The sequence below is a fragment of the Leptinotarsa decemlineata genome, unplaced genomic scaffold (assembly GCF_025532065.1).
Source record: "Leptinotarsa decemlineata unplaced genomic scaffold, Ldec_3_MD MMD2_tig00001393_RagTag_RagTag, whole genome shotgun sequence".
In the NCBI taxonomy this organism is placed as follows: Eukaryota; Metazoa; Arthropoda; class Insecta; order Coleoptera; family Chrysomelidae; genus Leptinotarsa; species Leptinotarsa decemlineata.
In genome coordinates, this window is record NW_027412562.1 from 4,557,753 (window position 1) to 4,582,742 (window position 24,990).

The 24,990-nt window shown below is 35.0% G+C and overlaps 2 protein-coding genes and 1 long non-coding RNA gene across 4 annotated transcripts in view; 1 reads left to right on the top strand and 2 right to left on the bottom strand.

Moving 5' to 3' along the window:
• LOC111515641 (lipoprotein lipase) overlaps positions 1-13,491 on the bottom strand; it is an 82,350-nt gene extending 68,859 nt beyond the window's left edge. Inside the window, exon 1 of the mRNA XM_074175850.1 lies at positions 13,022-13,491. Within this exon, the coding sequence (XP_074031951.1) occupies positions 13,022-13,187 (166 nt within the window). The 5' untranslated portion in view covers positions 13,188-13,491. The remainder of the gene's footprint in view (positions 1-13,021) is intronic.
• LOC111515532 (uncharacterized) overlaps positions 1-24,990 on the top strand; it is a 177,677-nt gene that overhangs the window by 132,014 nt on the left and 20,673 nt on the right. For both annotated transcript variants that reach the window (XM_074175852.1, XM_074175851.1), the window contains exon 3: positions 18,849-18,911. In XM_074175852.1, the coding sequence (XP_074031953.1) occupies positions 18,849-18,911 (63 nt within the window). The remainder of the gene's footprint in view (positions 1-18,848; positions 18,912-24,990) is intronic.
• On the bottom strand, positions 21,424-22,326 carry LOC141482572 (uncharacterized). The gene is made up of 2 exons (XR_012465591.1): positions 22,152-22,326; positions 21,424-22,043 (listed from the first exon to the last, which is right to left on the bottom strand). It is a non-coding gene; the product is annotated as an uncharacterized lncRNA (long non-coding RNA).

Here is a 24,990-nt window from a genome sequence, read left to right on the forward strand (position 1 = left end):
TTTTGTTGACCTTGCTCAACTCACTTCTTACTATACTGGTAAAACGGTATTCGTTACGTGTTCCTATCCGTGAAAACTTCAGATTTCATATTCGATACCTTAACGGGGAGATGAGGTCAACTAAGAAGATAATATATATATATATATATATATATATATATATATATATATATATATATATATATATATATATATATATATATATATATATATATATATATATATATATATATATATATATATATTTCAATGTCTTGTCTATATCACACAAAATAACACCCCTCAAGTTAATCACAACCATGAATATTTGACCAGAAATGGCCACAATCTTCTTATTCCACAACACCGACTGGAAATTACTCATAAAAGCTTTTTTACTATGGCGATAGGGCTCTTCAACCATCTACCACCATATATGAGGAAGTTACATATGATTAAATTCAAAAAAAGTATAAAAGGGCTGCTGGTTGATCTCTGCCCTTATGACGTAAGTGAATTTTTCAACTGCAAGTTTTAATGCTTTGCCTTTTTAATGTGTATGTATTGTGTATGTATTAATGTGTATGTTTTGTATTATATTCATCTAACTTGACGATGCTAAATCTGTTATATTGATAATGAGCAAATAAATTGATTGATTGATTGATATATAATCAGAAATTATTATTGAATAACGAAATTAGTTAGCCCCCTAACTATATTATTAAAGGGAAGCTGTTGGAAGGTAGGTTGCACTATATTTTTACATGAACTATACATGTTTTCAATCTATATTACTAATTAATTTTCATATCAGTATATTCTAAACAAAAATGTTTGTACAGATCTGTGGTATGTAGCAAAATTATACAGTATCACCGTATTTTACCTTTAATGATTGGACTATAAACATCTCTTTTCGACGTATCTTTGACAATCTATCACATCGTTTGTTTCCTCGCTGTTGTTTGTTTTTCGAAACGTTCATGGCATTTGGAGGTGAAACCATTGTGAAGACAACAAGAATGGGAAGACAACATATCTGTGAGTCACTAACGGTGAAAGATCAAGGTGAGCACAATGACCTTCCATGCTTTAAGAGAAATTACTATAAACCTAATTCACTCATACGAAGGTGACATGCCATGTCGATTAACTTCCTCAAAAACGAAACGAAGTAAATTTTCGAAATCTATTGACCGGTATCTCCGGTATCGAATTTATTATATATAACTTGACCATGAGTTTTTTCAATATGAATGTATAGACAGATTTAATGTCAAAATTGTGCATGAGGATTTATACACTAATTTGCTTCAACCTTAAGAATTGCACAATACCTTTCAACCCTTGACTTTTCCGTTTTAATTGCGGAAATGTATTCACTTACTTCAAGGAACAAACAAGGTGATTTGTAATCGTTGCTAATAGTTCATGGACCATTCAGAAAGATGAGAGTAATCTTCTTCGTCCTCAAACGTTCGATCCGCTCGAAATGAAACATACGAGGGGTAAAAAGAAAGTAGATAGATTATGAATTCGTTTGTTTGAAGGTGATTGACAATGTTTAATGTTGAATTTCACTAGTTCGGACTTCCATTGTCTAATATATAGAATGATTTGAAATCCGTGAGACACCTAAAAGCGAAGAATTAAAAATAAATAGCTGAAAATAAAAATTATATTAGGCAAAAACCTGAAATGAAATAACAGTGGAATAAAATACAAGTAAAAATAGAACAATTGAGCAAAAATTAAATAAAAATAAAAAGTTAAGAGATTTCAAGCCACGTTAGTTCACGACGTTTCGATTGTTGGTATCTACAATCGTCTTCGGGTGATGACTGGACTGATTCCTCCGAGAGATGACTATTTATGACTCTAATAGACTCTCTAATAGACACTCTATTAGACCGTGCTTTCGGGCTCAGTAATACGAAGGAAGGTCTCGAGAAGGAACTAAACATCATCAAAAATGATCTTCAACGGAATGGCTACTCCAAAGCGATGGTAGAAAAAACTTTGGCTAAAAAACAGCAGGAACCTCGCAAGGAAGAGAACCCGACACAACTAGTGCTTGCACTTCCCTACATCAGAGGATTATCGGAGAGGATAAGAAGAATTGGTTCCAAGTACAACATTAGAACCTGCTTCAGATCCGGTAACACTATCCGTAGCAGTCTCACGAAAACCAGGCCACCAAAAGCGGACTGCGATTCCAAGAATTGCATTTACCGGATACCCTGTGAGTGCGGAAAATCCTATATTGGTGAAACTAAGAGGCCATTGAATGTTCGCATTGCCGAGCACAAGAAACACACACAGCGAGGGGAAATCAGCAAATCAGGAATAGTAGACCATGTTAGGACCCATCAATACAACATCGAGTGGTCCCAAGCTGAGATCATACACAGAGAGAAACATTGATTTAGGAGAAAATTCAAGAAAGCTGAATACATGTTGTCCAACAACGTATTCAGCCAAGCTAGCGTAGAGATACGCAACGTATGGAAACCCATCATCAAGCGGAAAATGGCCAACTCCCGCCAAAGGGTCATCTCCCACTAAACCAGTGAAGCGGAAAATGGAAAGCGGGGATAAGTGAAAGTACTTGAACGACCCATAAATAGTCATCTCTCGGAGGAATCAGTCCAGTCATCACCTGAAGACGATTGTAGATACCAACAATCGAAACGTCGTGAACTAACGTGGCTTGGAATCTCTCAACTTTGTATTTTTATTTTCTTTTTCCATTTCCTTATTTTTATTCAATTTTTGTTCAAATGTTCTATTTTTACATGTATTTTATTTCACTGTTATTTCATTTCAGGTTTTTGCTTAATATAATTTTTATTTTCAGCTATTCATTTTTTAAATTCTTCTCTTTTAGGTATCTCAGGGATTTCAAATCATTTTATATATTAGACAATGGAAGTCCGAACTAGTAAAATTGATTATGAATTCGTTCTGGTCTCATGTAAATTCGTGAATTTCTTACCTCGATAAATTTCTTACAAGCAAGACTGAAACCGAAGTTTTGGACTTCTCAAGAAGGCATCGCTTTAGAAAAGGAGTCATAGATAGCAGAGATCTGACACATGGTTCAATGTTTTTCTGTTTTTCGTCAGGTAGGGGTAGGCATTTTCAGGTAGGTAGGGGTGGCATTTTCCGTTGAAGAATGACAAATTATAATTCACATTTGACATGTTACGGGATTTATTTTTAAATATGTACAGTAACCAAAATAATGAATTTGTTCCATTTGACTTTTATACACTGTATATTTGGCGGACGCATTCAGTATACACTGAGCAGAGGCTGAAGGGATAAATACAAAACTCTTGAAATAATCTCTGGTATCATTCACCAAGAGAACCAAGACAAAGGGAACAGTACCTTGAAGAGATGATAGTTGTCGAGAGAGATTGAATACGAGGGTGGTATGGAAAGTTTCCGACCTCAACATGAAGATGGCAGCACTCGTAAATGAGAGCTAGTGAATTTCGTTGTTCATCTGTAGACAGTTACTTACCAAAGTTTCAGCCATTTTGGACGTGCAGTTGTTATGTAACAGTCGTTTGAGTGAGTTGATGCGAGTGTTTTCATGAAAATGGACAAAATCAAGTACTACATAAACTCCACAAATGGGGAAGAACATGTAATATACGAATTAACATACAGAAAGAAATTGATGTCAAATTACTCCTAACCATTTACGTCGTTCACGAAATCCCAATAAATGTTGAAATTGTCATTCATCGTTCCTAAAACACATTCTACAGTAGTTTTTTATGTCAATTTTCCAGCGTTTGTGGAGTTATAGCCATGCAAGCCCTCATTATCGTTTCTTTCAATTCGTCAATATTACCAAAAGTTGACTCAAATAACTTGTCTTCAATGAAGTTCAGAAGGGTCAGGTCAGGTATAAGTGATGGCATTTATTGAGGCCATTGTTTACTATACATCGTTCTGGCATAGTCGTATTGAGAGAACTTTTGCAAATAGTTCTGCGATGTGGCAACATGATGCAATGTTGAGAATAGTTATATTTTCTCAGAATATTCAAAGGAAAATCTTCCGACAACTCAACTAGAGTCTGCGGCGAGAATTCCAAATATAATTCTTCCGTCAAAGATGTCTCTTGGTGTCTAGCGCTAAGTTGCTGAGAACATTACAAAAACTAAGTATGTGGCGAATCTCGTCAAAATAAACAACTTTGTCCTTTGAAATGTTTATCGAAAAATCATTCATTTTCTTGATAAAATTTGTTGAAATTTTTCAAAACATGGTTGATTTTTGCCATAAGTTTTTTTTGAAATTTCGGTTATTTGTATTTCGATAAACGTTTTATAGAAGAAATGTATTTATTCTGACGAGATCCATCACATACTTAGTTTTACATGAAAATTAATGCGAAATCATGATTTCGCAAGTCAAAAAAACCCCGGGTATCAAATTTCGTGCCAATAACTTTTCTTGCAAAAGTTATTTTCAAAAAACGAATAAAAAAATTTAATTTCAACACCCTGTATCTCCGAAAGGTAGCATTTCCGGAAACACTCTCATTTATACTTTATTTCTTAAAATTGTCTCGGGAATACGTCGTTTGAATATTTTAACGTGCTTATGTTACACCCTGTATAACACGAGTAGGTATTTTATATTTTTTAATTCGAAACATCAATTCAGGGGACAATAAAATTTAGCAATTCAATTTTTCGCAGGAGATCACCTGAAAAACAATCTTTTCCTCCCATTAAAAATCTATAAATATTAAAAGTGTGGACATTTCATGTCGATATTTCTTTCTTTTCATCAGTTATCTTATCACAAAAAACAAATAAGAATTCTGAATTATTTTGTGCTATTTTCTTCCTCAGAGAAACTTCAGCAACTTCTCTAGTTTTAGGAGACTACTTCTTTCTTCTTCGAAAACTATTTTTTATCTTTCAGACTAGTGACCTTAGTCACGAGTCTGAAAACTCTGATCTAGCACTCCGACTTTGGTTAATTAAACATTCAAATATCTGAGTAAAACATAGATTTACAAAACAAACTTCAGAAAGAGATCGTTAGAGAAAAAACTTCCACGAAGAATGGAGATATTCCGTCTTACAATTATAATCATAACTAAATCCTTCAAGCAACTCCAGAAAGTTTGTTTATCATTAGAAATAACGAGCAAGATCCAGACTCAAATATTTGAGTTCATGATTGAATACTATTGTGTTCAACGCAGCAAAGTGAAGTGTCTATCGAGTCATGTACTTTCAAGAACTAATTCAACAAAGAAAATTATCACAAATTACGGGATTTCAAAACATGCAATTGGTATTCTATGGAAGCAAACATCATTTTCAGAAATGATAAGTTGAACGTATTAATCGGCCGTTTATATTCAGATGATGCAGCTCCAAAAAGTTGTTGACCCGCCATTAAACTATATTCGCTGAGTCCGTTGATTCATTTCCTATATTTTAAATAATTCGAATCATGTACTGATGTTAAATTAATTAGGCTTTGAGGAAATTTCCGCACTTGTGGCATTGATAACGGGTTCTTTCCGTAAGGAAAGATGATTGATATTTGTCACAGCTGTTTACACCGATTGGATTTTTTCTGTTGCTCAGTATAATAGGGGAACCCAAGCGGGGGTTTCGGGATTTACTAAAGCGCGGCAGATTAATATACAGGGGGATACCTTGTACTCGGTTAAGTACCTCCACCAAATATGAGCCCCATATATAAGGCCGCCTGTGAGGGATAAAGGATCAGATTATTTAAAAAACTTGATCATCAATAATTCTCGAGCGCGTCAGATTAAGGTAGGGTGAGTTAATTACATGCTGAAAAGTCTATATTCCAGTAATCTGACAGTTTGAGAGTCACGTAAAGAAAAGGGAGGGCAGCAAAGTTGTAATAAAATAACGTCATTTCGACATTCTCGAGCGTAGCTAATTTTTTTTATTATGAAGGAAATAATTCAAGGATAATGAAAAATATATAATCTGACGATTTTCGCAAGCCGAAATAACAAAAATTCGTCGATAAAGTTTAATGCGTGCAGCTGTTTGATACCTATATTTCCCTCTCCAAGTTTCTATTCCTCTATTCTCTATTCACTTTTTCTGTATCTATTACTCTCTCACTCCGTCGCCACTCTCAATTCTGTTGCCATGACGCCATCACAGCTGATCACAGAGACTCGTTCGTGATGAAGATGAAGATGATGATTAATTATAATCAATTAATTGATTGATGTAGCCGTTACTACGTGGTAGAAAATCATAATGAAGAAAAGAGAAACTAAACTTTTTCACCGCTTTTATTTGTAACTAACTTTACTGCAGTTTCGTTACAACGTTACAAATAAAAGTGGTAAAAACATAGAAAGTTTCATTTCTCTTTTCTCCATTAATTAATCGATTGATTATAAAAAATTCAATTTTTTTAGCATTTTTTCAAAATTATTCCCTTATAAAAAATTATTTTACATAAAAAACATAAACTTATTAATTTGCATGATATTTCCTGAGCTTTTCAATTAACTAAATTCAATGAATTGAAAAAAAATTAAAAAAATATTGTTTTTGTCAGATTAGGCGAATCCCTCTAGATAATCGTCAGATTATGAGACAGCACGTCTAAAACATAAAGATGAACCATATATCTCAATCTGGCGCGCTTGAGTATTTCAAAATAGCGAATTTTTTTGCCAATTATAATAATGGCCGCGAGTTTGCGTCAGAGCGAAATCGTCAGATTATTGAATGAGAGCTTTTTTTTGTTGCACTCAACACTCCCTTAGAAAATCTGACGCGCTCGATTAAATTTTTTTTCTTTTCACTTTTAACCCCTACGTAAAACCACCCACATCATGCAAACGATCAGATTAACATACCAACATTATTAAAAATACGTAGGACATTGATGCTATTAATATCTGACGCGCCCGAGTATGTCCATGCAACAGTATTTTTTTACATATTTAAAAATCTATAGCCGCTTGCCCCACGGATGAAAAGGTATATATTATATAACATTTTTTTCTTCTTATCATCTAAGCTTTGCAACCTGATATGTCTCAATGACGCTCGAGTAAATCCCCATTTTGCATCGTGGGCTTCCCTGTTAGTAAGACCAGTTTTCATAAGAAAATCAAAGATTATTTTTCTTCTTACGACTTTTTTCATTATAAAATTTGGCAAAATAGTAAGGAATACCATTTTATTTCATCGAATTGTTTTTCCTTCACTTGTTAGGAATCACACGTTAAAATGGAAGACCTCGTTAATCCTTAGCTCGCACAAGTTTCGACTTCTGAGGGTTGTCGTTCGTAGGGTTGCGACAGCTGGTTAACGGAAAAACAAATTTTAAACAGATTTAAAAAGATTTGAACATTTGAACATTACTTCTATAAAAAAAAACAACAAGTGGGACTATTATTATTTTCATCCATTGCACAAAGTTTACTTACGGGTCATTAGGTGAGGAATTGCAGTTGTTTATGAGAAATCGGAATTTTATTGTCAAAAATTGAGGTGATTACCTTCATTGTTATTCTCAGTTGACATTGAGACTGATTATATCTTGCGAAAGAATTCACCTGGGTATACGATATCAAAAGACAATTATTTTGTTGTTAAATATCTATTAAAAATGGAGAATTGAAATTTTTGAAATATCGATTGATATACAGTGTGTTTAAAGAAGCTATCGCCACTTCTCACTGTTTTTTGGGTATTTAACCTTTCACAAAGGCTACTGCGTAATATAAACCACTGAAGATTCCAATCAGTCGGTAACTTGTCGTATTCATAAATTTTGCCAACTTGAAAAAAAAAACAATTAAAAAAAAATAATTTCTATACTTAGCATTCTTTAGTGGTCGACGTTCAGAAAACAATTTATTTTCGTAATTTTGATGTTGGTACATTGAAATAATTGAAGTCATTTACAATCTGAGACAAAAGTTTGAAAGTGAATTTTTGGTTTTGATAAAGGAAAAAAATTGTTTTCGGAAACGTCGACCATTGAAGAAGGCTGAGGGTGGAGATTTATGAATACTGATGAATTGGACTCTTCAGTGGTAACTTTTTGAGGTGAACTTTTCAGTTTAACCTTTATTAAACCACAGCAGATTTTCTATTCATTCAGCTTCATTCATTTTTCAGATTGTGAAAGGGTATATACTCAAAAAACAATAAGGAGTATTGAGTCCAACACAAAAAATGTTTTTCAGATATTATTTATGCATAGAATGAGGATAGATTTTCAAGCCTCGGATATACCTACACAGTAGGTATCAGAAAACAACTACTCCACTGGCTAATACCACGAACGTCGTTGGATTATATTCGACAGGCGTCAGTGCAGGAATCTTCACAAAAAAGTTCCTGCATATACAATTGGCAATACAACTGAAAGAGTCGACCTTCAATTTTGGAACGGGCACACTTGCAGACCGGTTTCGGTCTCCTTAACCACTCGTTAGTGCAAGATATTGACCATCATCGACCTAAAGTCAATGATATTTTATAATTAATAATCGAAATCCTTTCAGAGTATTTCATTCCTCGTCTTGAGTTGGAGCGAACATCAGAAATGTCACTCCATCTAGTGGACAAAGTACCAACCAACTGCATATCCGAAATTTGCCCAATTCCTCTGAATAAGGAAGAAATAGTTTCTTATTATACTCTGAAAGAATTTTGATTTTCAATTATGGAATATCATTGACTTCAGATCGATGATGGTCACTATATTGCACTGACGAGTGACTAAGAAGCCCGAAACCGGTCTGCAAGTGTGCCCGTTCCAAAATTGAAGGTCCACTCTTTCAGTTGTATTACCAATTGCATATGCAGGAAATTTTCTGTGAAGATTCCTGCACCGACGCCTGTCGGATATAATCCAACGCCCTTGGTAGTATTAGCCAAGGGAGTAGTTGTTTTCTGATAGGCAGTCTATTCAACCTACTGTGTAGGTATATCCGAGACGGGCTTGAACATTCAAAGTTCATTTCTTAAAATTTGTTTACTGCCTATCTTCAAGCCTACTCCACTGGCTAATAAGAAAACAATTGAATAAGTTGGATTATGACAAGATAAGGTATTCTCCCTTTTTATCATATACGTCCGTTTAGCCCCAATTAGGATCGAAATATCCTGAAGGGGACAAATTATATACTTCGGCATCATAATGGATAGACACCTCAGACGGGACATGCAAGCCAATTATCAGGGAAATTAGAGGACTTCTAGCAAAATTTGAGGATCTTAGAAATCAAATTGAAAGTGGAATATCTTCGGGAGAGATCAATTTTTAACTTTTTACTTCTCCTTCTTTCTACAAAAAATGTGGGAATGTTCCATATAAAATAAGAATGCAATTAATTTCAAAGTAAACTCTATACAAACTGGAAGAAAAAGCCCTTTCAAACAACAAATTTCCTAAAAACATTGAATTACATGAAACAATTACTTTCATAAGAACATTGATTTTATACAGTTCGTACTATAAAACATTTGTTGTGGAATTGAATCAGATATCATTCACAGGATTGGTACACAATATAGTATATGAAAGAGGCAACTCAACAATATTCAATGATGTATTCTTGGCACAGAAGATGCTGATTAGAATAATTGCTGGAAAGAAATGTATCGTGCATACCAATTTTTGAAGAATTAGGTGTTCTTACTCTGCCATGCCTAATCAACTTGGAATCATGTTTGTGTATAATCAATAACAAGACTACTTTCACGAAAATCAGAAATATATACTCAACAAAAACTAGGCAAACAAATGATTATCTTTTGGAAATACAAAGTGACAACCAATGCTCCTTCACACCTAGTCCTGAAACTATTCAATAAACTTCACTGTGATATAAAACACAAACCGGTCAACACAGTTAAATTAAGAGAAATTCTGGAAAATATTTCTTCAGAAAAGTGCTTTTACTCACTAGCTGAGTTTCACGACGAATAAACTAACAGTTATTGCTTTTGTTTATAAGCTGTAGTTGATGTATCAACGTTATGTATGTGGATTTTTTATTTGTATATACTTTTCATTTCGAAGAAGAAATCGACTAATCTCGAAATAAACTCTATACATAGATGTGTAGAAGAACCTATCAGATATTTTGAGAATGAAACATCTGAAAACTCTCTTTTTGTCCGATTGCATCTATTTTTTCATATGGAATACCAGGTTGGGACGGTATAAGTAACTTTTCTCTGAATGTAGTTTATGTTTGATATTTGAAAATGGATACTGAAAAGTATATACAAAAAACACATACCGTACACACTCTCTCTACAATGATGTTCAAATAAAAACGTCACAGAAATTCACTTTCAAAAAAGGTTCAAATTCTATCCCAAGAAATTCTAGTTCTTGGATGATATTCATAAGCACCGAAGGAACTGAAGCAAATAAAAAAATGTGGACTTTCATGGGAGAAATAAATACTGCAGATTATGCTAACAATTGAATGTTTTTCATATAATTGTCGGTATTGTATATTATTATGCAGTTTGTATTTCATTGCCTTCCATAGTGATACTTCCGTACACGAACAGTGTTTTATTGCAATCAACAAATAAGTATTTTGGAAAATTAGAATTGAAACTTCCTATTTTTTTTTATCACTTGTATTTGTAACTGACGTTACTGCAGTTTTGGCCTACAAGGACATTTTCAAACGGATACAATAAATCGTCCATCCCGTGATTCCAAGCAAATTTATAACATCAAAATAGCACATATTACAAATATATAACATATCTAACAATATAACAAAATAAGCACATAGCAATTCATTGAATTCATTGGAAAATGTTCCAGTAGGACGAAACTGCAGTAACATGATGATCTCCTATCAGGTAGTAACAGCTACATTCATCATTTCATTAAATGAGTATTTCATTTTTCTTTTAATTTGACTCACCAAACAGCAAAATTGTTTCATAATTTAATGGTGCTGCAACAGTTTTATTTTGTTAGTATTTCATAATTACTTCCAAAATGCTAATTGATTATATTCGCTAAGCCGCGAACACAATACAGTTGTATGTAATGAAAGTGTTTTATAAATTTATCATAGAAACATTTATGAAATAAAATTAAAAACCCGTTATAAAATAGTCACGAAATTATCACAGAAACTTTTTTTACAACTACCTTATAAAACATATTTTCCTATGAAAGCAAATTGTTTTAAAACAGTTTTATACCATTTTCTGTGAGGTGTGTATACTCTTTATAAAACTATTTCAAGCTCATTTTATAAATGCTTCCTGTAGCTTTAATGAAATTATTTCATTGGACTGCTCTCAAACATGATTTTGCTTTTATTACCATATTGCTACTTTGATGATAATTTGCCAACTATTTTATAGTATGGTTTATTTACTACTATTTGAAAACAATAAAATAACTGTTATAAAATCAAACTGCTGCCGCAAATATACATTTCCTGTCGTCAATAATAAAATGCAGCGTTTAAGAAGAACCAGCTGACATTCATTTTAGAGGTCAGTTTTATTTGACTAGCGTCCCAATAACTATATACTTAATAATGTCGTGTAATATTGGTCATTGGAAAAAAACTTAAAAAAGTGATTTGTTTAGACGAAGACCCAGGTAATCTAGTGCTTCATTTATTTTTTTGATTGAAACAGAAGAAGGTTATAAATGATTAAAATCCGTCGATTGAAGTGGAGCACCATGTAAATATACCCTCAAATCACTAGCTCAAAACTCCTTCAAAATATAGCCTTTATAATAAGCTTTTTAACCAAAACATCCCAATAACTAATATTTATCCATAATATAAGTGAGAAATCTTATCTTCATATAAGCACTTTTGTAGGAATCTATAGCTCTAAAAGTCGGACTCTGCCGCAATACCATCACTCCTAGAACTAAGTTTTTCTCAACAGTTTTATAGGGGTAACATAGTAGCTGAAATATGTTGAAATACTTGCTATTGATACGAAATTATTTTTTAGGTGAAGCCATTTTAAAATGATAGCAATTTCGAATACTGTCATTAGACGAGTGGAAAATATGAAATATCGAACATATTTACAACTCAAAAGTATATATACATTTTAAAATTATATTATTTAGAACAGAGTTGAGTTTGCGACTAGAAAACTGATATGTCCACAGAGTGAATTTTTGTGTAATTAATATTTTTTCCAAAAACATTAATAAATGAGTGGCACGCTAATAATAGCCTAAATATTTCATTCGCAGTAAAAATATCAATATTTGAAGCACACACAATGTCTTTAACAGTTTTATAAGCATAACTTCAACCTTTCTATTCGTTAGTTTTTATTTGGTGACAAATCTATTATATTTTCGTAGTGTCCAATACAAAATTACTTCTTGCGCCTTCAAAATAACATTTTGAACACTTTTTTATTTTGTTATCGTTTTAGACTGCTTTATATTTTATAACGCTTACTTGAAACTACTTAAAAACTCTTAATTGTCTGCCACTTTTTGAGAATCATAAAAAATGTTTATATCAACTGCTGAAATGTTTATAAAACTGTTTTATAGTGTATGTAGAAAGCCTTAAAAAAACTAATGAAGACTATAATGTTTTATACAACGGTGCCAATTTCCTACTTCTAGCTGTTTTATAAACACATTGAAAACATTTCTGGTAGATGAACAATTTTATAATTCGTTTCTCCAAAATGTTTTTGCAACTATTATAAAATATAAAATTGTTAATTGGGATTGGTGTCAATAAAACCCATATTTAATCTGAAATAGCCCGATTTTGTAAAAACACCCGATTTTGAGGAAAGCAATCGAACATGTTATTTCCAGAATTTTCACCCAGTCACAAACCAAGTAGTTTGTGATTCTGGTACTTGTGATATGATTTTCTGTTTATCTAATTACTATTCATGAAATTTATTGCAATTATATTCATCGTTGCATTTGTTTTTGACATTTATATTTATGTCTTTTAGTGAATTAACATTATTTTTATTGCTAATCATCTACTTACCCAACGCTAATAACATCGATGAACAAGGCTCCTGCATGTTTCTCAGTGTATCGAAAGGAAAAAAAAGGGCATCATTTCTTGCAATGCCGTTTTCACCATCCGTAACAGTAAACGGCAGATGAATCAGATTTATGGCCAAGTTGAAAACTCGCGAGAGCAAAGACATCTTCAAGAGTTCCCGCACCACCACAAACCACCAAAAAATCAGTACTACGAAAACCTAGGCGATTCCGACAACGAAACAGCTAACTACTGTTAATTACAATTATTACCTTTGGGATTTCACTATTTTAGAAACAAGTAGTAGGTAATTAATTAACGAAATTGTATTTTTATGAAACCCGCTTGCAGGTATGCATCACTTCTGTTTTTCTACACATTTGCAGCTCTGTGCGGCGCGAGTAATTTTTTTCTGCTGGTCGCCCGCATGTATCGTTATAAATATTTACCTTTGCCTGAGATAGACAACAAATGAAATTGATGGACCTGCAATTCATTCAATGCTATATGTAGCCCGGTCGATCACGACATCATTTTCGAGAATACGTGTATAACGGTTTACTAGTTTGAATTTGTAATCAATCTAGAAGTGAACGGAAGAAATTGATTTCATGTCATGCTGAAACTGAATCACTTTGGGGTCCATAAGATCATGAAATAAAAAAGACAATTCCGATTACTTCCTCAATAACGTTCATCAATAATAATTATAATAATAATAATAACCCAGGACTCGATACAACATAAGCGCAACCTCTCTATGGCCTGGATCGATTACCGTAAGGCATTTGATACAATATCGCATGAGCTCATCTTGCATTTGCTCAGATGCCTTGCGGTACCCGACAAAATAGTGAGATGCATTGAACAACTGATACCCCTCTGACGAACTCGCTTCACCATAACATCTGGTCAACCAAGAGTCCAAACAGGGTGGGTCACTTTCAGAAGGGGTGTATTTCAGGGCGATTCCCCCAGTCCCCTTCTCGAGGGTGTAACTGGGGCACCCCAGAAACCTGAGGCACAAGGTCACCCATTTGTTTTATATGGATGATCTTGCCTCTGGAGAGAAGGATCTCCATCAGTCCTTGAGGGTGGTGGAAGAGTACACGCATGCTATCGGTATGAAATTCGGGATAGATACATGTGCAATGGTCCATCTCAAAAGAGGACAATGCGGAGACCACGGAGAGGATGTGCAGCTCGTAGATGAAAGCATCCTACACCATCTGGATGACGGAGAGACGTATACTCACTTCGAGGTGGAACAACGCCACTCACAAGAGGTATTAGCGGTGAAGAACTCTCTCCGCGGCAAGTATCAGCACAAACTCCGACAGATCTGGTCATCGGAATTGTCGGGAAAAAACAAAGTTGCTGCAATAAATATCCTTGGCGTTCCAATCTCACTCTACTCGTTTGGAGTAATGAAGTTGACTCGGGAGGAGCTGTATCAACTCGACGTAAAAACCCGAAAAATCATGCATCTCTATAGAAGTTTCCATCCTAAAACGTCCGTTCCACGGTTGTACTTCCCCCGACAACAGGGAGGCCGTGGATTTTTGAGTTTGGAGTCTCTACATGACAGAATGGTACTAGATATAGTACTAGATATAGTTCGGATCCCCTTCTCTGCATGGTCCGTAACCATGAGAGAGCAGGAGTTGGAGCATTTCTCTTTAGGGCAGCTGCCCGAGCCGCTGATGAACTCGGTTAAGTTCATCAGCGGCTCGCGCAGCTCACTTCTACGGAAACACAAAGATGAGCCAATGCATTGGGTCTTCTTCAATAACATTGACGACCTTGGCTTACTGAAGCGCCTGACTTACACTTTCCTCCGGTCGAGTGGGCTGAAGTCGGAAACTGAGGGGTTCATCATGGCTTCCCAGGATGGAGTCTTCAACACCTTAGTCTACCGCAGTCGTGTGATGGATATAGAGGTTCCTGACACAAGGTGCAGGGCCTGCCGCGAGGAGCTCGAGACCCTAACGCACTTGCTATCAGCATGTTCAGCATATGCAGTCTCGGCCTATATCCATCGACAAAACGCGGCCCTGAGAGTGCTATATTACCATATACGGCACTCTTACGGTATTGACGAGACACCGGTGTTGCTCTACGCTCCGGGGAAGAGAAGTGCCGAATTTATTGGAACTATTCATTTCCCACCCTCCGGCTCATACTAGGTAATAAGCCTGATGTAGTTCTTCTCGACCACCAGAGCAAGACGATATTTTCGTGGAGTTTTCAGCTTCTGGCGAGACGAATATCGTCCGAAAAAAGGAGGAAAAACGGATAAAATAACGAGATTTTCTCTTCGAACTCCGCAGACTCTATCCAGATCACTCTGTCAAGATGATTGTTCTGATTATTGGAGTCCTTGGTGGAATGATGCACTCTCTACTCTCGAATTTCAAAATCATACCGGCTTAGCCGGACAGATGCAAAAGGCTGTCATTCTTGGCTAACTGCGCTTGCATTATAGGGGAGTGGTCGGTGGTTGATAATGCTGGCGCCCACCCCGAAAAAAGAACTATGGATGTTAACGAAGTAGATGTTCAAAATGTTCACCGCGAACGTCTTGGCAACATATTGATTTCAAATAAAACTGTCTTCCAAAATTATTTAACATATCAGGCGTGACCGACCTAGTCGCATACGTTATTCGTTCTTTCAAGTCATTCAAATCTGAAGGTTCAGTTTTGTGTACATTGCTCTTTACATATCCCCATAAAAAGAAATCTAATGATGAAAGATCAGGTGATCGCGCTGGCCATTCATGCGATCCTCGCCTCTCTATCCACCGATTGGGAAATGTTGTATCGAGGTATTGCCGGACATTAACTTGGTAATGTGGTGGTGCTCCATCCTGCTGTAACCATATCGTATTCACTGGATCTTGAGGGTTTCCTGGATCAGGATATAAATTTGCTAAACTTGGAATAACATCATTTTGATGTATTGCCAAATCAATATCGCCATTCAAGTTTCCCTCAATGGAAAAGGGACAAATGATATGGTTTCCTACATTCTCTACCCAAACATTAACCTTTTGAGGGTATTGCGTGTGTTCTTCTCTCATCCAGTGAGGATTTTCCGTTGACCAGCAGTGGAAATTTTGCCGATTAGCATGACCGTTAAGAGACAAAGTGCACTCATCATAAAACATAACGTCTTCTAATTGGATGATATTGTTATCCAACATGTCCATCATTTGCTCACAAAAATAAGTTTTTCTATCAAAATCGTCTTCCATGAGCTCTTGAGTAGGTGTAATTTCATAGGGATGCATTTTATTTTCTTTTAATATGTTTACTATCGATGTATGACTAACATTGAACTTAGCGGTTGCCTGTCTACTCGATATATGTGGGTTTTCCTCAAATTCAAGCATCACATCTAATTTGAGTTTATCTCTCATTGCATTGGCAGCTGCTTCTTTTATCTGCCCCACCCGACCAATCTCCTCTATTTTGCTTATTGTTCCTTGAGATATGGGCGGTAAATTAGGAAATTTCTCATGAAATAGGCGAGCTACTTCCTGTTGTGTTCGGGTTTTATCTCCGTAACTAATCATTTGTAAAACTGTTATTTTATGCATTTCCGTTAATCTAACCATTTGTCAGACTTGAAGTTAACAAACTTCAAACTTAAAAAAAATACTGACAAGGCGTTTCTAACTAACGTTGCCACGGAAAGTATTTACAGTTTTTTAAAAGAATCTTAATAAGATATTTCTATGGTTTTTGCTTACTTTCTTATTATCAATAACTCAACATGAAATAAGTTTTGAGTATATTGCAATAATTTTTGAGTGTAATCTATCGAATTTCGGTAACCACGGGATTTTGATTAATTTTACCTTAACTGTTGCGATAAACATGAAAGCTATATAATTTTTGAATAGAGAATGAAGAGACCTTCCAAACGATATATCACAAGCCTGTACTTCCCATTTTAAAAATTGAGGGGGTTGAAGGTAGGGGTAGCATTTTTCCGTTGAAGTATGTTAAATTATAATTCAAATTTGATGTATTTCGGGATTTTGTTAAAATGTGTACCGTAACCGAAATAATGAATTTATTCCATTTGGCTTTTACACACTGTAGGTATAATAGATGTCTTTCAAAAATTCAGGTTCATATTTTCGTTTTCAACCACTCTTCTTAGTAATGGCAAGCAGGTACGATTCATTTCCACAGAACGATTTTAAATAAATTTGTTACCTGCTAAAAGAATATATGCGGATTTCTTTAGTTTTATAGATTTCTATGAGTTCATTGGTGATAATTTTTATTTCCCTTCATTTTATAGCGTCATCCCCAGACGATTTTAGAATAATGAAAACGGAAAAGAATGTTTTCCGAAACGTCGGCCACTAAAGAAAGTTGAGTATAGAAATGTAATTTTCTGTCAATTGTTTTTTTCCGATTTGTAGGGAAAATTTATGAATACGACAAGTTGTTATTTGGACTCTTTAGTGGTTCATATTACGCATTATAATAAATCTATTGATTCAGCTTTGTTTATGTTTCAGATTGTGTATATACCAAAAAATAAATAAAAAGTATCGATAACGTCTTTGAACACACTGTATATCAATCGATATTTCAAGAATTTCAATTTAGCATTTTTAATAGATATTTAACAACAAAATAATTGTCTTTTACTATGGTATACTCTGGTAAATTCTTTCGCAAGATATAATCAGTCTCAATGTTAACTGAGAATAACAATGTAGGTAATCACCTAAATTTTGGACAATAAAATTCCGATTTCTCATAAACAACTGCGATTCCTTACCTAATGACCCGCGAGTAAACTTTGTGTAATGGATGTTACATTACATGAATAAAAATAATAATAGTCCCACTCGTTGTTTTTTTATAGAAATAATGAAGGAACAACAATTCGATTAAATAAAATGGTATTCTCTCCAATTTTCCTTAATGTTGTCAAACCAACCGTTTCTTTCGAGTCAACTCAAATATATGACTAGTTTTTGAGCTACAGGGTTTTGGAGTGAGACATGACGACTTTCTTAATATTACACGCTTTATATTAGCTTCACCTGTATGCATGTATGTATGTATGTTTGTTTGTATGTATGTTTATTTGTTTGTAACTTTCAAACTCGAGATCTGTATTGACAGAATTATCGGCATTATTGCTTGATCTATTCGCGGGCAGATGGCGATGTAAGCAACCTCCTTGATATTTTTTGATCTATTCGCAGGCAGATGGCGCTGTACGTAACTCTCGACATTATTGTTTGATCTATTCGCGGGCAGATGGCGATTTACGTAACCTCCATCATAGGTAACCTCCATGATAGGCTTTTTCCACAATAATACTAGTATTTTTCGATGGTAATTGTTTTAAGCTTATTTGAAAAAAATTGTTTCAACTTTTTAGTTCGATGTTGTTCAAAAGCGTGTTTTTTAGTTTTTTTTTTATACAATATTTATTATAAACCTATTTCGAAAACTTGATGCGTAAATTGTAGTGGAATCCAAAAACATTGTCTCTCCTTGAAAATTACTTCCTTCTGATATCATAAAAGCGAGAGTTGTGTGTGGATTTTTGTTTCTCAGTCTCGAAAGAACGGTTGAATGAATTTTAATATGATTTGGCAAACTGATAGTTTGTAACTTGGATAAACATAGAGATAATTTTCAATCCCGATGAAATTGAAATTGTGGGTGAATGAGAGTCAATACTATGCAGCATAATGACACTGCAATGTATTGAAATTTTCAAAGATTAAAGCTGTCACTTGTGACTGTTGAATTCGTTAAAATATCCATCAACTGTTTTATTGTTGCAGGACAAGTTATTGGCGAGGATAGAAGAGAGCGATGAGGAATTAGCAACTTGTCCAGAAGAAGAGGTGAGTTAGACAGATTACTTTTTACTACTGTTTGTTTAATACCAGTAACATAGATGATTTCTGAAATATTCTTTGAATGGCATTTTTTGTAGAGGAGTCAAGTTTTTACTTTACTGCAATGTTTTGATTGGTTTGCGGGTTTTGTCGTGGTATTTTTTGGTTATAATCTTCAAACTTTTCGACTGCAACTGCGGCAGTTATCTTCAGTGGCGTAGTCGAAGTACTCTTTTTGACGTATCAACTGAAACTGAAGCTCTCACTTCTGCCATGTCATTAATAGTGCTGATTTTTCGCGCACTTTCTGTAATGGCGGATTCACGCGTACTTCCCGCGCGATTTGGGTTACTTGGCTTCTTTTTGGCGCCTTTCAATGCTGTATTTCAGATCTTTGGTAGATACGTTATCTCTTCCTTTCTGTTGAAGTTCTCTTGGTGTTTGTGTATTTATATAGCTTCTAAATACATTCTTGTTGGATATAGATTCGACGTTGCTAGCGTCTCTATATTTTCGAACAGGATCTTGTGTTTCCCATCGGACAGTGCATTTTCAGCGACTGCTGATTTCTTGGTCTGTCTCAATAGTCAACTCCGCTTGTGCTCAACTAGGCGGGTACCAATGCTACTTTTCGTCTGACCTGACTCTGTTCACTTTGTTCACGTAAACCACGCAAAAACCTTTCAAGGGATGAAAAGGCCTCCATAAGAAGTCTCAATGCTGACGAAAATATAATTATTCTGCCTGCTGACAAAGGAAATGCAACAGTGGTCAACACTTCTGACTACAAATGCAAACTCAATAACCTTCTCAGTCAAAAAACGTACAGAAGAAATTTTGTAGATCAGAAGCATTACCGGCGAAGCTCTATGAATTATCGAAAGAGTACCACTGTACCACTGAGACCGATATCAAGTGCCATAAGATCACCAACCTACAACCTCGTGTCAAACATTTGTTGGATATGCTGCAGAAACATGTTGGTAAAACTAAGACATACGTCTGAGACACCAATCACTTCATCAAACATTTGAAAGGCATCACCTTGATCACCTTGATCACCTTGGAGCCTAACGACATTCCAGTCAGCTTCGATATTGTATCCTTCTGTAGAGTAGGGAGGGTGAGTGTAAGCCCGCGCACTTAGGCCACATGTGACCCATTGTACATCCTCCCGAGGAGTTGTCCTCCTAGGTCATCGTCCATCCTGTCCTTTCCAGGAAGGTGGACAGGTCGCTGGGAGACATCTCCTTTATATCGGCAGGTGTAGGCCAAGACTCGCCGAACACACACTCTCTTATTGACGATAACTCCGGGCACTCACACAGGACATGCCTGACAGTCTCATCTACCTGTTCACACATCCTGCAGAGAGGTGTGTCTACTAGCCCCATATTATAGAGGTGTTTCCTCAGTTGACAGGGGCCAGTCAGAAATCCTACTGTAAGGCGTAGATTTTTCCTGGTCATCGCCAAATATTTCTTCGGCGCCAGCTTCCCAGGGTTGCCCAAGGTGATCCTGGCAAGATTACATCCTTTGATTTCATCCCATCTCTTCAAGGATTGAGCATGGATGAAGTCATCAGGCCGTGGGTGCCACTGGGTCCGCCAGTGGGCCGCTTCCTTGGCTAAAGAGTCGACAATGCGATTGCCTTTACTCTTGTCGTGCCCTTTAATCCACCTCAGGATAATGTTATTATCTACCGAGGCTTTGGCTAAATCTTGGTGGCACTCTAGTACTAGCCCTGAGGTAACACGCTGTCTGTTCAAGGCTAATAGTGCTTGTCCGCTATCAGTGAGACAAGCACTATCAGCCTTGAACTGTATCCTTATCCACAACTGTACCACTCGAGGAATCCCTCAGCTACATAGAGGAGATCTTTCCAGAAGATATCAATTTATTTCGATTTTCACTAACAACCCATTTTCAATAGAATAAAACATTTTTTGTGCAACTGTCAATAAAAGTGACATTTTCAATGGTTGTCAAGAGTACTAAAAGATGATGTTTACAAAGTAGCGTGTTAAAAATAATATTTTTAACACTAGTGTTAAAAAAAATCAAAATCAAAATTAGAACAACTGCTGATATTAATACATTACAAAGTTGAACAGCCTTGTAATATATTTGAACTATCTGAGTTGGAAATTTCATGGGCATTAATATTTAATTGGACGATGCTGTAACGCTGAAGCCAGCTGTTGGGGTTATTCTTTCAGCAATAGCCTTTTAATAAGAAATAGATTGATCGATGTAACCTTCAGCTACTGTTGTGTAACCTTTTTTTTATCAAAAGGTACACTTGCACGGAGCTCTTAGTCAGGAAGCTTCTTTGGGTCGTGAGTAGGAGGAAACTAAAAAATTTGATGTTGAATCGGGCGCCACCGGATTTAAAACAGTAGTATTTCAGAATTTTGACAACCACGGAAAACAAAATTCATATTATATGACGTAAAAAAAAACTATCCAGTGACTACATAAAATATTCCACTATCTCTGTTGAAAAACGAAAACAACATTAAAATAAAATATCATTTAATAATTAGAACATTCAAATAATCAAATGTTTAGGAGGATCTAAGTTAGATATGATCAACATTTATATTATATAACTCGCCTGTTCATAGTACTATGTTCAGCGTAACAAGTGTGAGTCTTCTAATGACTGGCTGTGAAAAAATTGAGATTGATTCTTCAAAGTAATCATTTTAAATGAATTGCACGTGATAAATATATCAGTGCCAATAATTTTTCATTATCAGTTACGGACGAGAAAATAATAATATCATCTAATAATCGGTAATCAAACAAAAAAAATAATGAATCAGGAAATATCGAAAATCTGGCCTTAATTTCCCTCGATGTATGATGGTGCTTGGAGTTCTTGGTAATGTCCTAAAGAGATGACGACAACTTGTAGCAGTGCTCTTATAAAAAAATGTTCCACTGTTACATGAATATGGAGTAGAGGAGTTCTCAGGAAATGTAGAAATATGATTCTGCCAATTAGTACCAATACTTCAGATTCGGCTGACGAAGGTGATTCGGATACTGGAGTCGATCAAACTTATTATATAACAAATTCTGAAGTCGGAAGCTTTTCTCAGCTGACTGAGTTGGTATTCTCCAGAAGAAACCCTACGAGAGAATTAGGAATAAATTTTCACGTGATTGGGAAATAGGCCAATTCCCCTTTTTTTTTAAAGCAAATGAAATTATAAAAAAACTATGGACTAAAAAACTTACCCCAGTAAAGGAAAGTTTCTATTCCAAATAGGTATAAAACCTACTATTAAATGATCTACAAAGTGATGAAAAAGCAATAGCCATACAGCATAACAAATCCAAATAAGAAATAATGCAAAAACGCAATTTGCTGAGGAAAAGAGAGGCAAAGCCGCTTATCATATCACATCACCTTGGTAACTATCCACAATATTCAAAAATATTTTCAGAAGACAGAAACGGAGTTTGGGATTCGGAAGAGTGAAGTCGTGTGCCATCTAATAGAGACAGGTAGAACTTGTAATGTTTTAGGTATAGACAACATTATAAATGATAAATATTAAGTTCGAATTCATTGTTGGCTGGTGGCACCTATCAGTAAAGAGCATCACTAGGACAGTACGAAATGAATTGATCGTGATCGAATATGACATGTATACAGGTAATTTCATAAAATAGTTCGCGTTATACTCTGAACAAAAAAAACGTTACAGTTGTAGACTTCTATCCTCCGTACTTCTTGATATCCGTTATATTTGCTCCTGATTCTGCTAGGAAAGAAGCAGAAGACCTTCTGAAAGAGTGATCTGTATATTCCTTTGGTTCTGGGAGGTTCAGAAACTCAGCAAAGAAAGAGGGCATTTGCCGAAACGTGTTTATACCAACTGGGATGGCACTGCTTTTATAATTTGAGTATTTCAGAAAAAAACCTTGATGATTGATGACAGAAGGGCGTAATGCAACGTATTCATTAAAATAGTCAATGCTTTTCCCAACAATTCATAAAAAGAATGACCTATTTTCGTTTTTTTATTTGGAATTTGAACAATCAATGTTTTATCCATTAATTTAATGTCTTCTATCCATAAATGGCACAGCTCTTCATGCCGGCAGGCTCCGTATTTTCCGAAAATAATAGCAACCTTTATCATCAAATATTTTCCATCTGGGGTCTCATTTATAAACATCTGGACTTGTTCAAACGTAAGAGTTTTTCATTTTTTGGACTATAACTTTCATTTTTTCGGTTCAAGAATGGTATTACCTTGAAATATTTGCTTGTGTTGACAGCATTTTAATGAGCGTATTCGACTTTATCATAGCAAACTTTCTCCACAAAGTTGACGAGATCCATATTTTTTATTTCTCTTCTAGATAGGCTAAGGAGACGGTTTCGCTGAAATTTCCTTCGGCGTTTTCAAGTCTACACCAGCTGAGAAAATTAGAATATGCTATGTCGTACTGCTGAGCCGATTTTTTTGGTAACAATTCAATTGAAGCTCTTTTTGCAGTCTCTTTATAATTGTCAGGAACACACAATTCCTAACTATTGTTTTTCATTATGCAAGACATTAAACACTAGCAAGAACTTTAATTGTGACTTTAAATAAAACGCGTGAGCTGTAAACAATACTGTTTGTTGGTAACCAGGTGATTTAGCGTCACCTGACACGGCCACTTCATATCAGCAAATGCGATAACATGAAAATAGTTAACTGACAAGAGATGTCAAAAAGTGCTTTTTAGATATTAAATTTATATATTTTATTATGAAAACAGGACAGTTGTACAGAAAACTTTGTATGATATTTGTGTTAAAAGTAGTTTTCATTTTGTTCGTGAAATTGCTCAACTTGATACGCTCTTTTTGCAAATTTTCTCACATACAAAATAAAACCTAACTTTTAACACTCATATCATAAAAAGCTATTATGAACAAGTTGATGGAGTCGCCATGGGCAGTCCACTTAGCCCAGTAGTGGCGAATTTCTACATGGACAAATTTGAAGAAAGATCCTTTCAAAAACGACCGCAGCGCTACACATTTTGTAGCAAAGAGATTTCAATACCACTCTCAAATAATCTTTGAACCGGGCAGTTTTCTTCTTCAGATGCTGCTGCAGGTTGTTCCAAATTCGTCAGTTTCTCAATAACTCTTAAAAACATTTTTTCTCCCATCTTGACAAAGACCGAAGTCGTATCACAGCCACTTAACGCGTGCAGAAACAAAATGTGTTTTTTGAACGAGGATACTTATCAAAACTCTTTGGAAGAGTATATTTTCATTTCTGCATTTCCTTTTCCGACTTTTTCGAAAAAAAATTATTGTTGATGAGATAGTGTACGCCCAATCAAAATGACAAGCAAGTCAATATCTTCTATTAAAACTGCAGTTTTTTCAGGTTTCGATTCCTCAATTGCTGTTTCAATAATGAGAACATCTGCGTCATCTCTGACCTATTTGTTTACAGCTTGTTATTCTTGAATCACCATATCAATGAGCTTTTCTTTGTTACTTCGATTTGTTAAGAATTTTTTCTGCGTAATTGGTACAACCATTGTTTCGTCGAAACAAACTTCGTATGTTTTTGAAATTGTAGCAGTTCTTCTCAGCTGCTTAATTGCTTCCATGAGAATATAATTAAAATGGAATTGAAGTTTGTCCCTTAATTATTTTTCAATTTTAGAAATCGGTTATAGGAAGATATTTAAATTATTGAAAAAATATAATGTAATAGTTAATGAGAAATGAAAATCATCAATAATTATGTATTCAGCAATAATTAATAAACTTTATATGGTGTGTTTTTGATCGGGACTACCGGTTGACCTTAAATGATGCTCTAACCGCCCTCTATCTCGAAAACAATTCCAAGTATAACTAAAGTTGTAGGGACTTTAATCTTCTACATTATCGATAACAAATACAATTAGCAGAAAACCCATAGGAAACAAGATATTTGCAAAAAAATGTGCAAAAATAGTGAGAAATATGTCATTTTCTCACGCACTGTACACTGTACTTTTTCTACGGTTGCGTTGTATTGAAAATTAAAATACATATATAATAATACTTGTA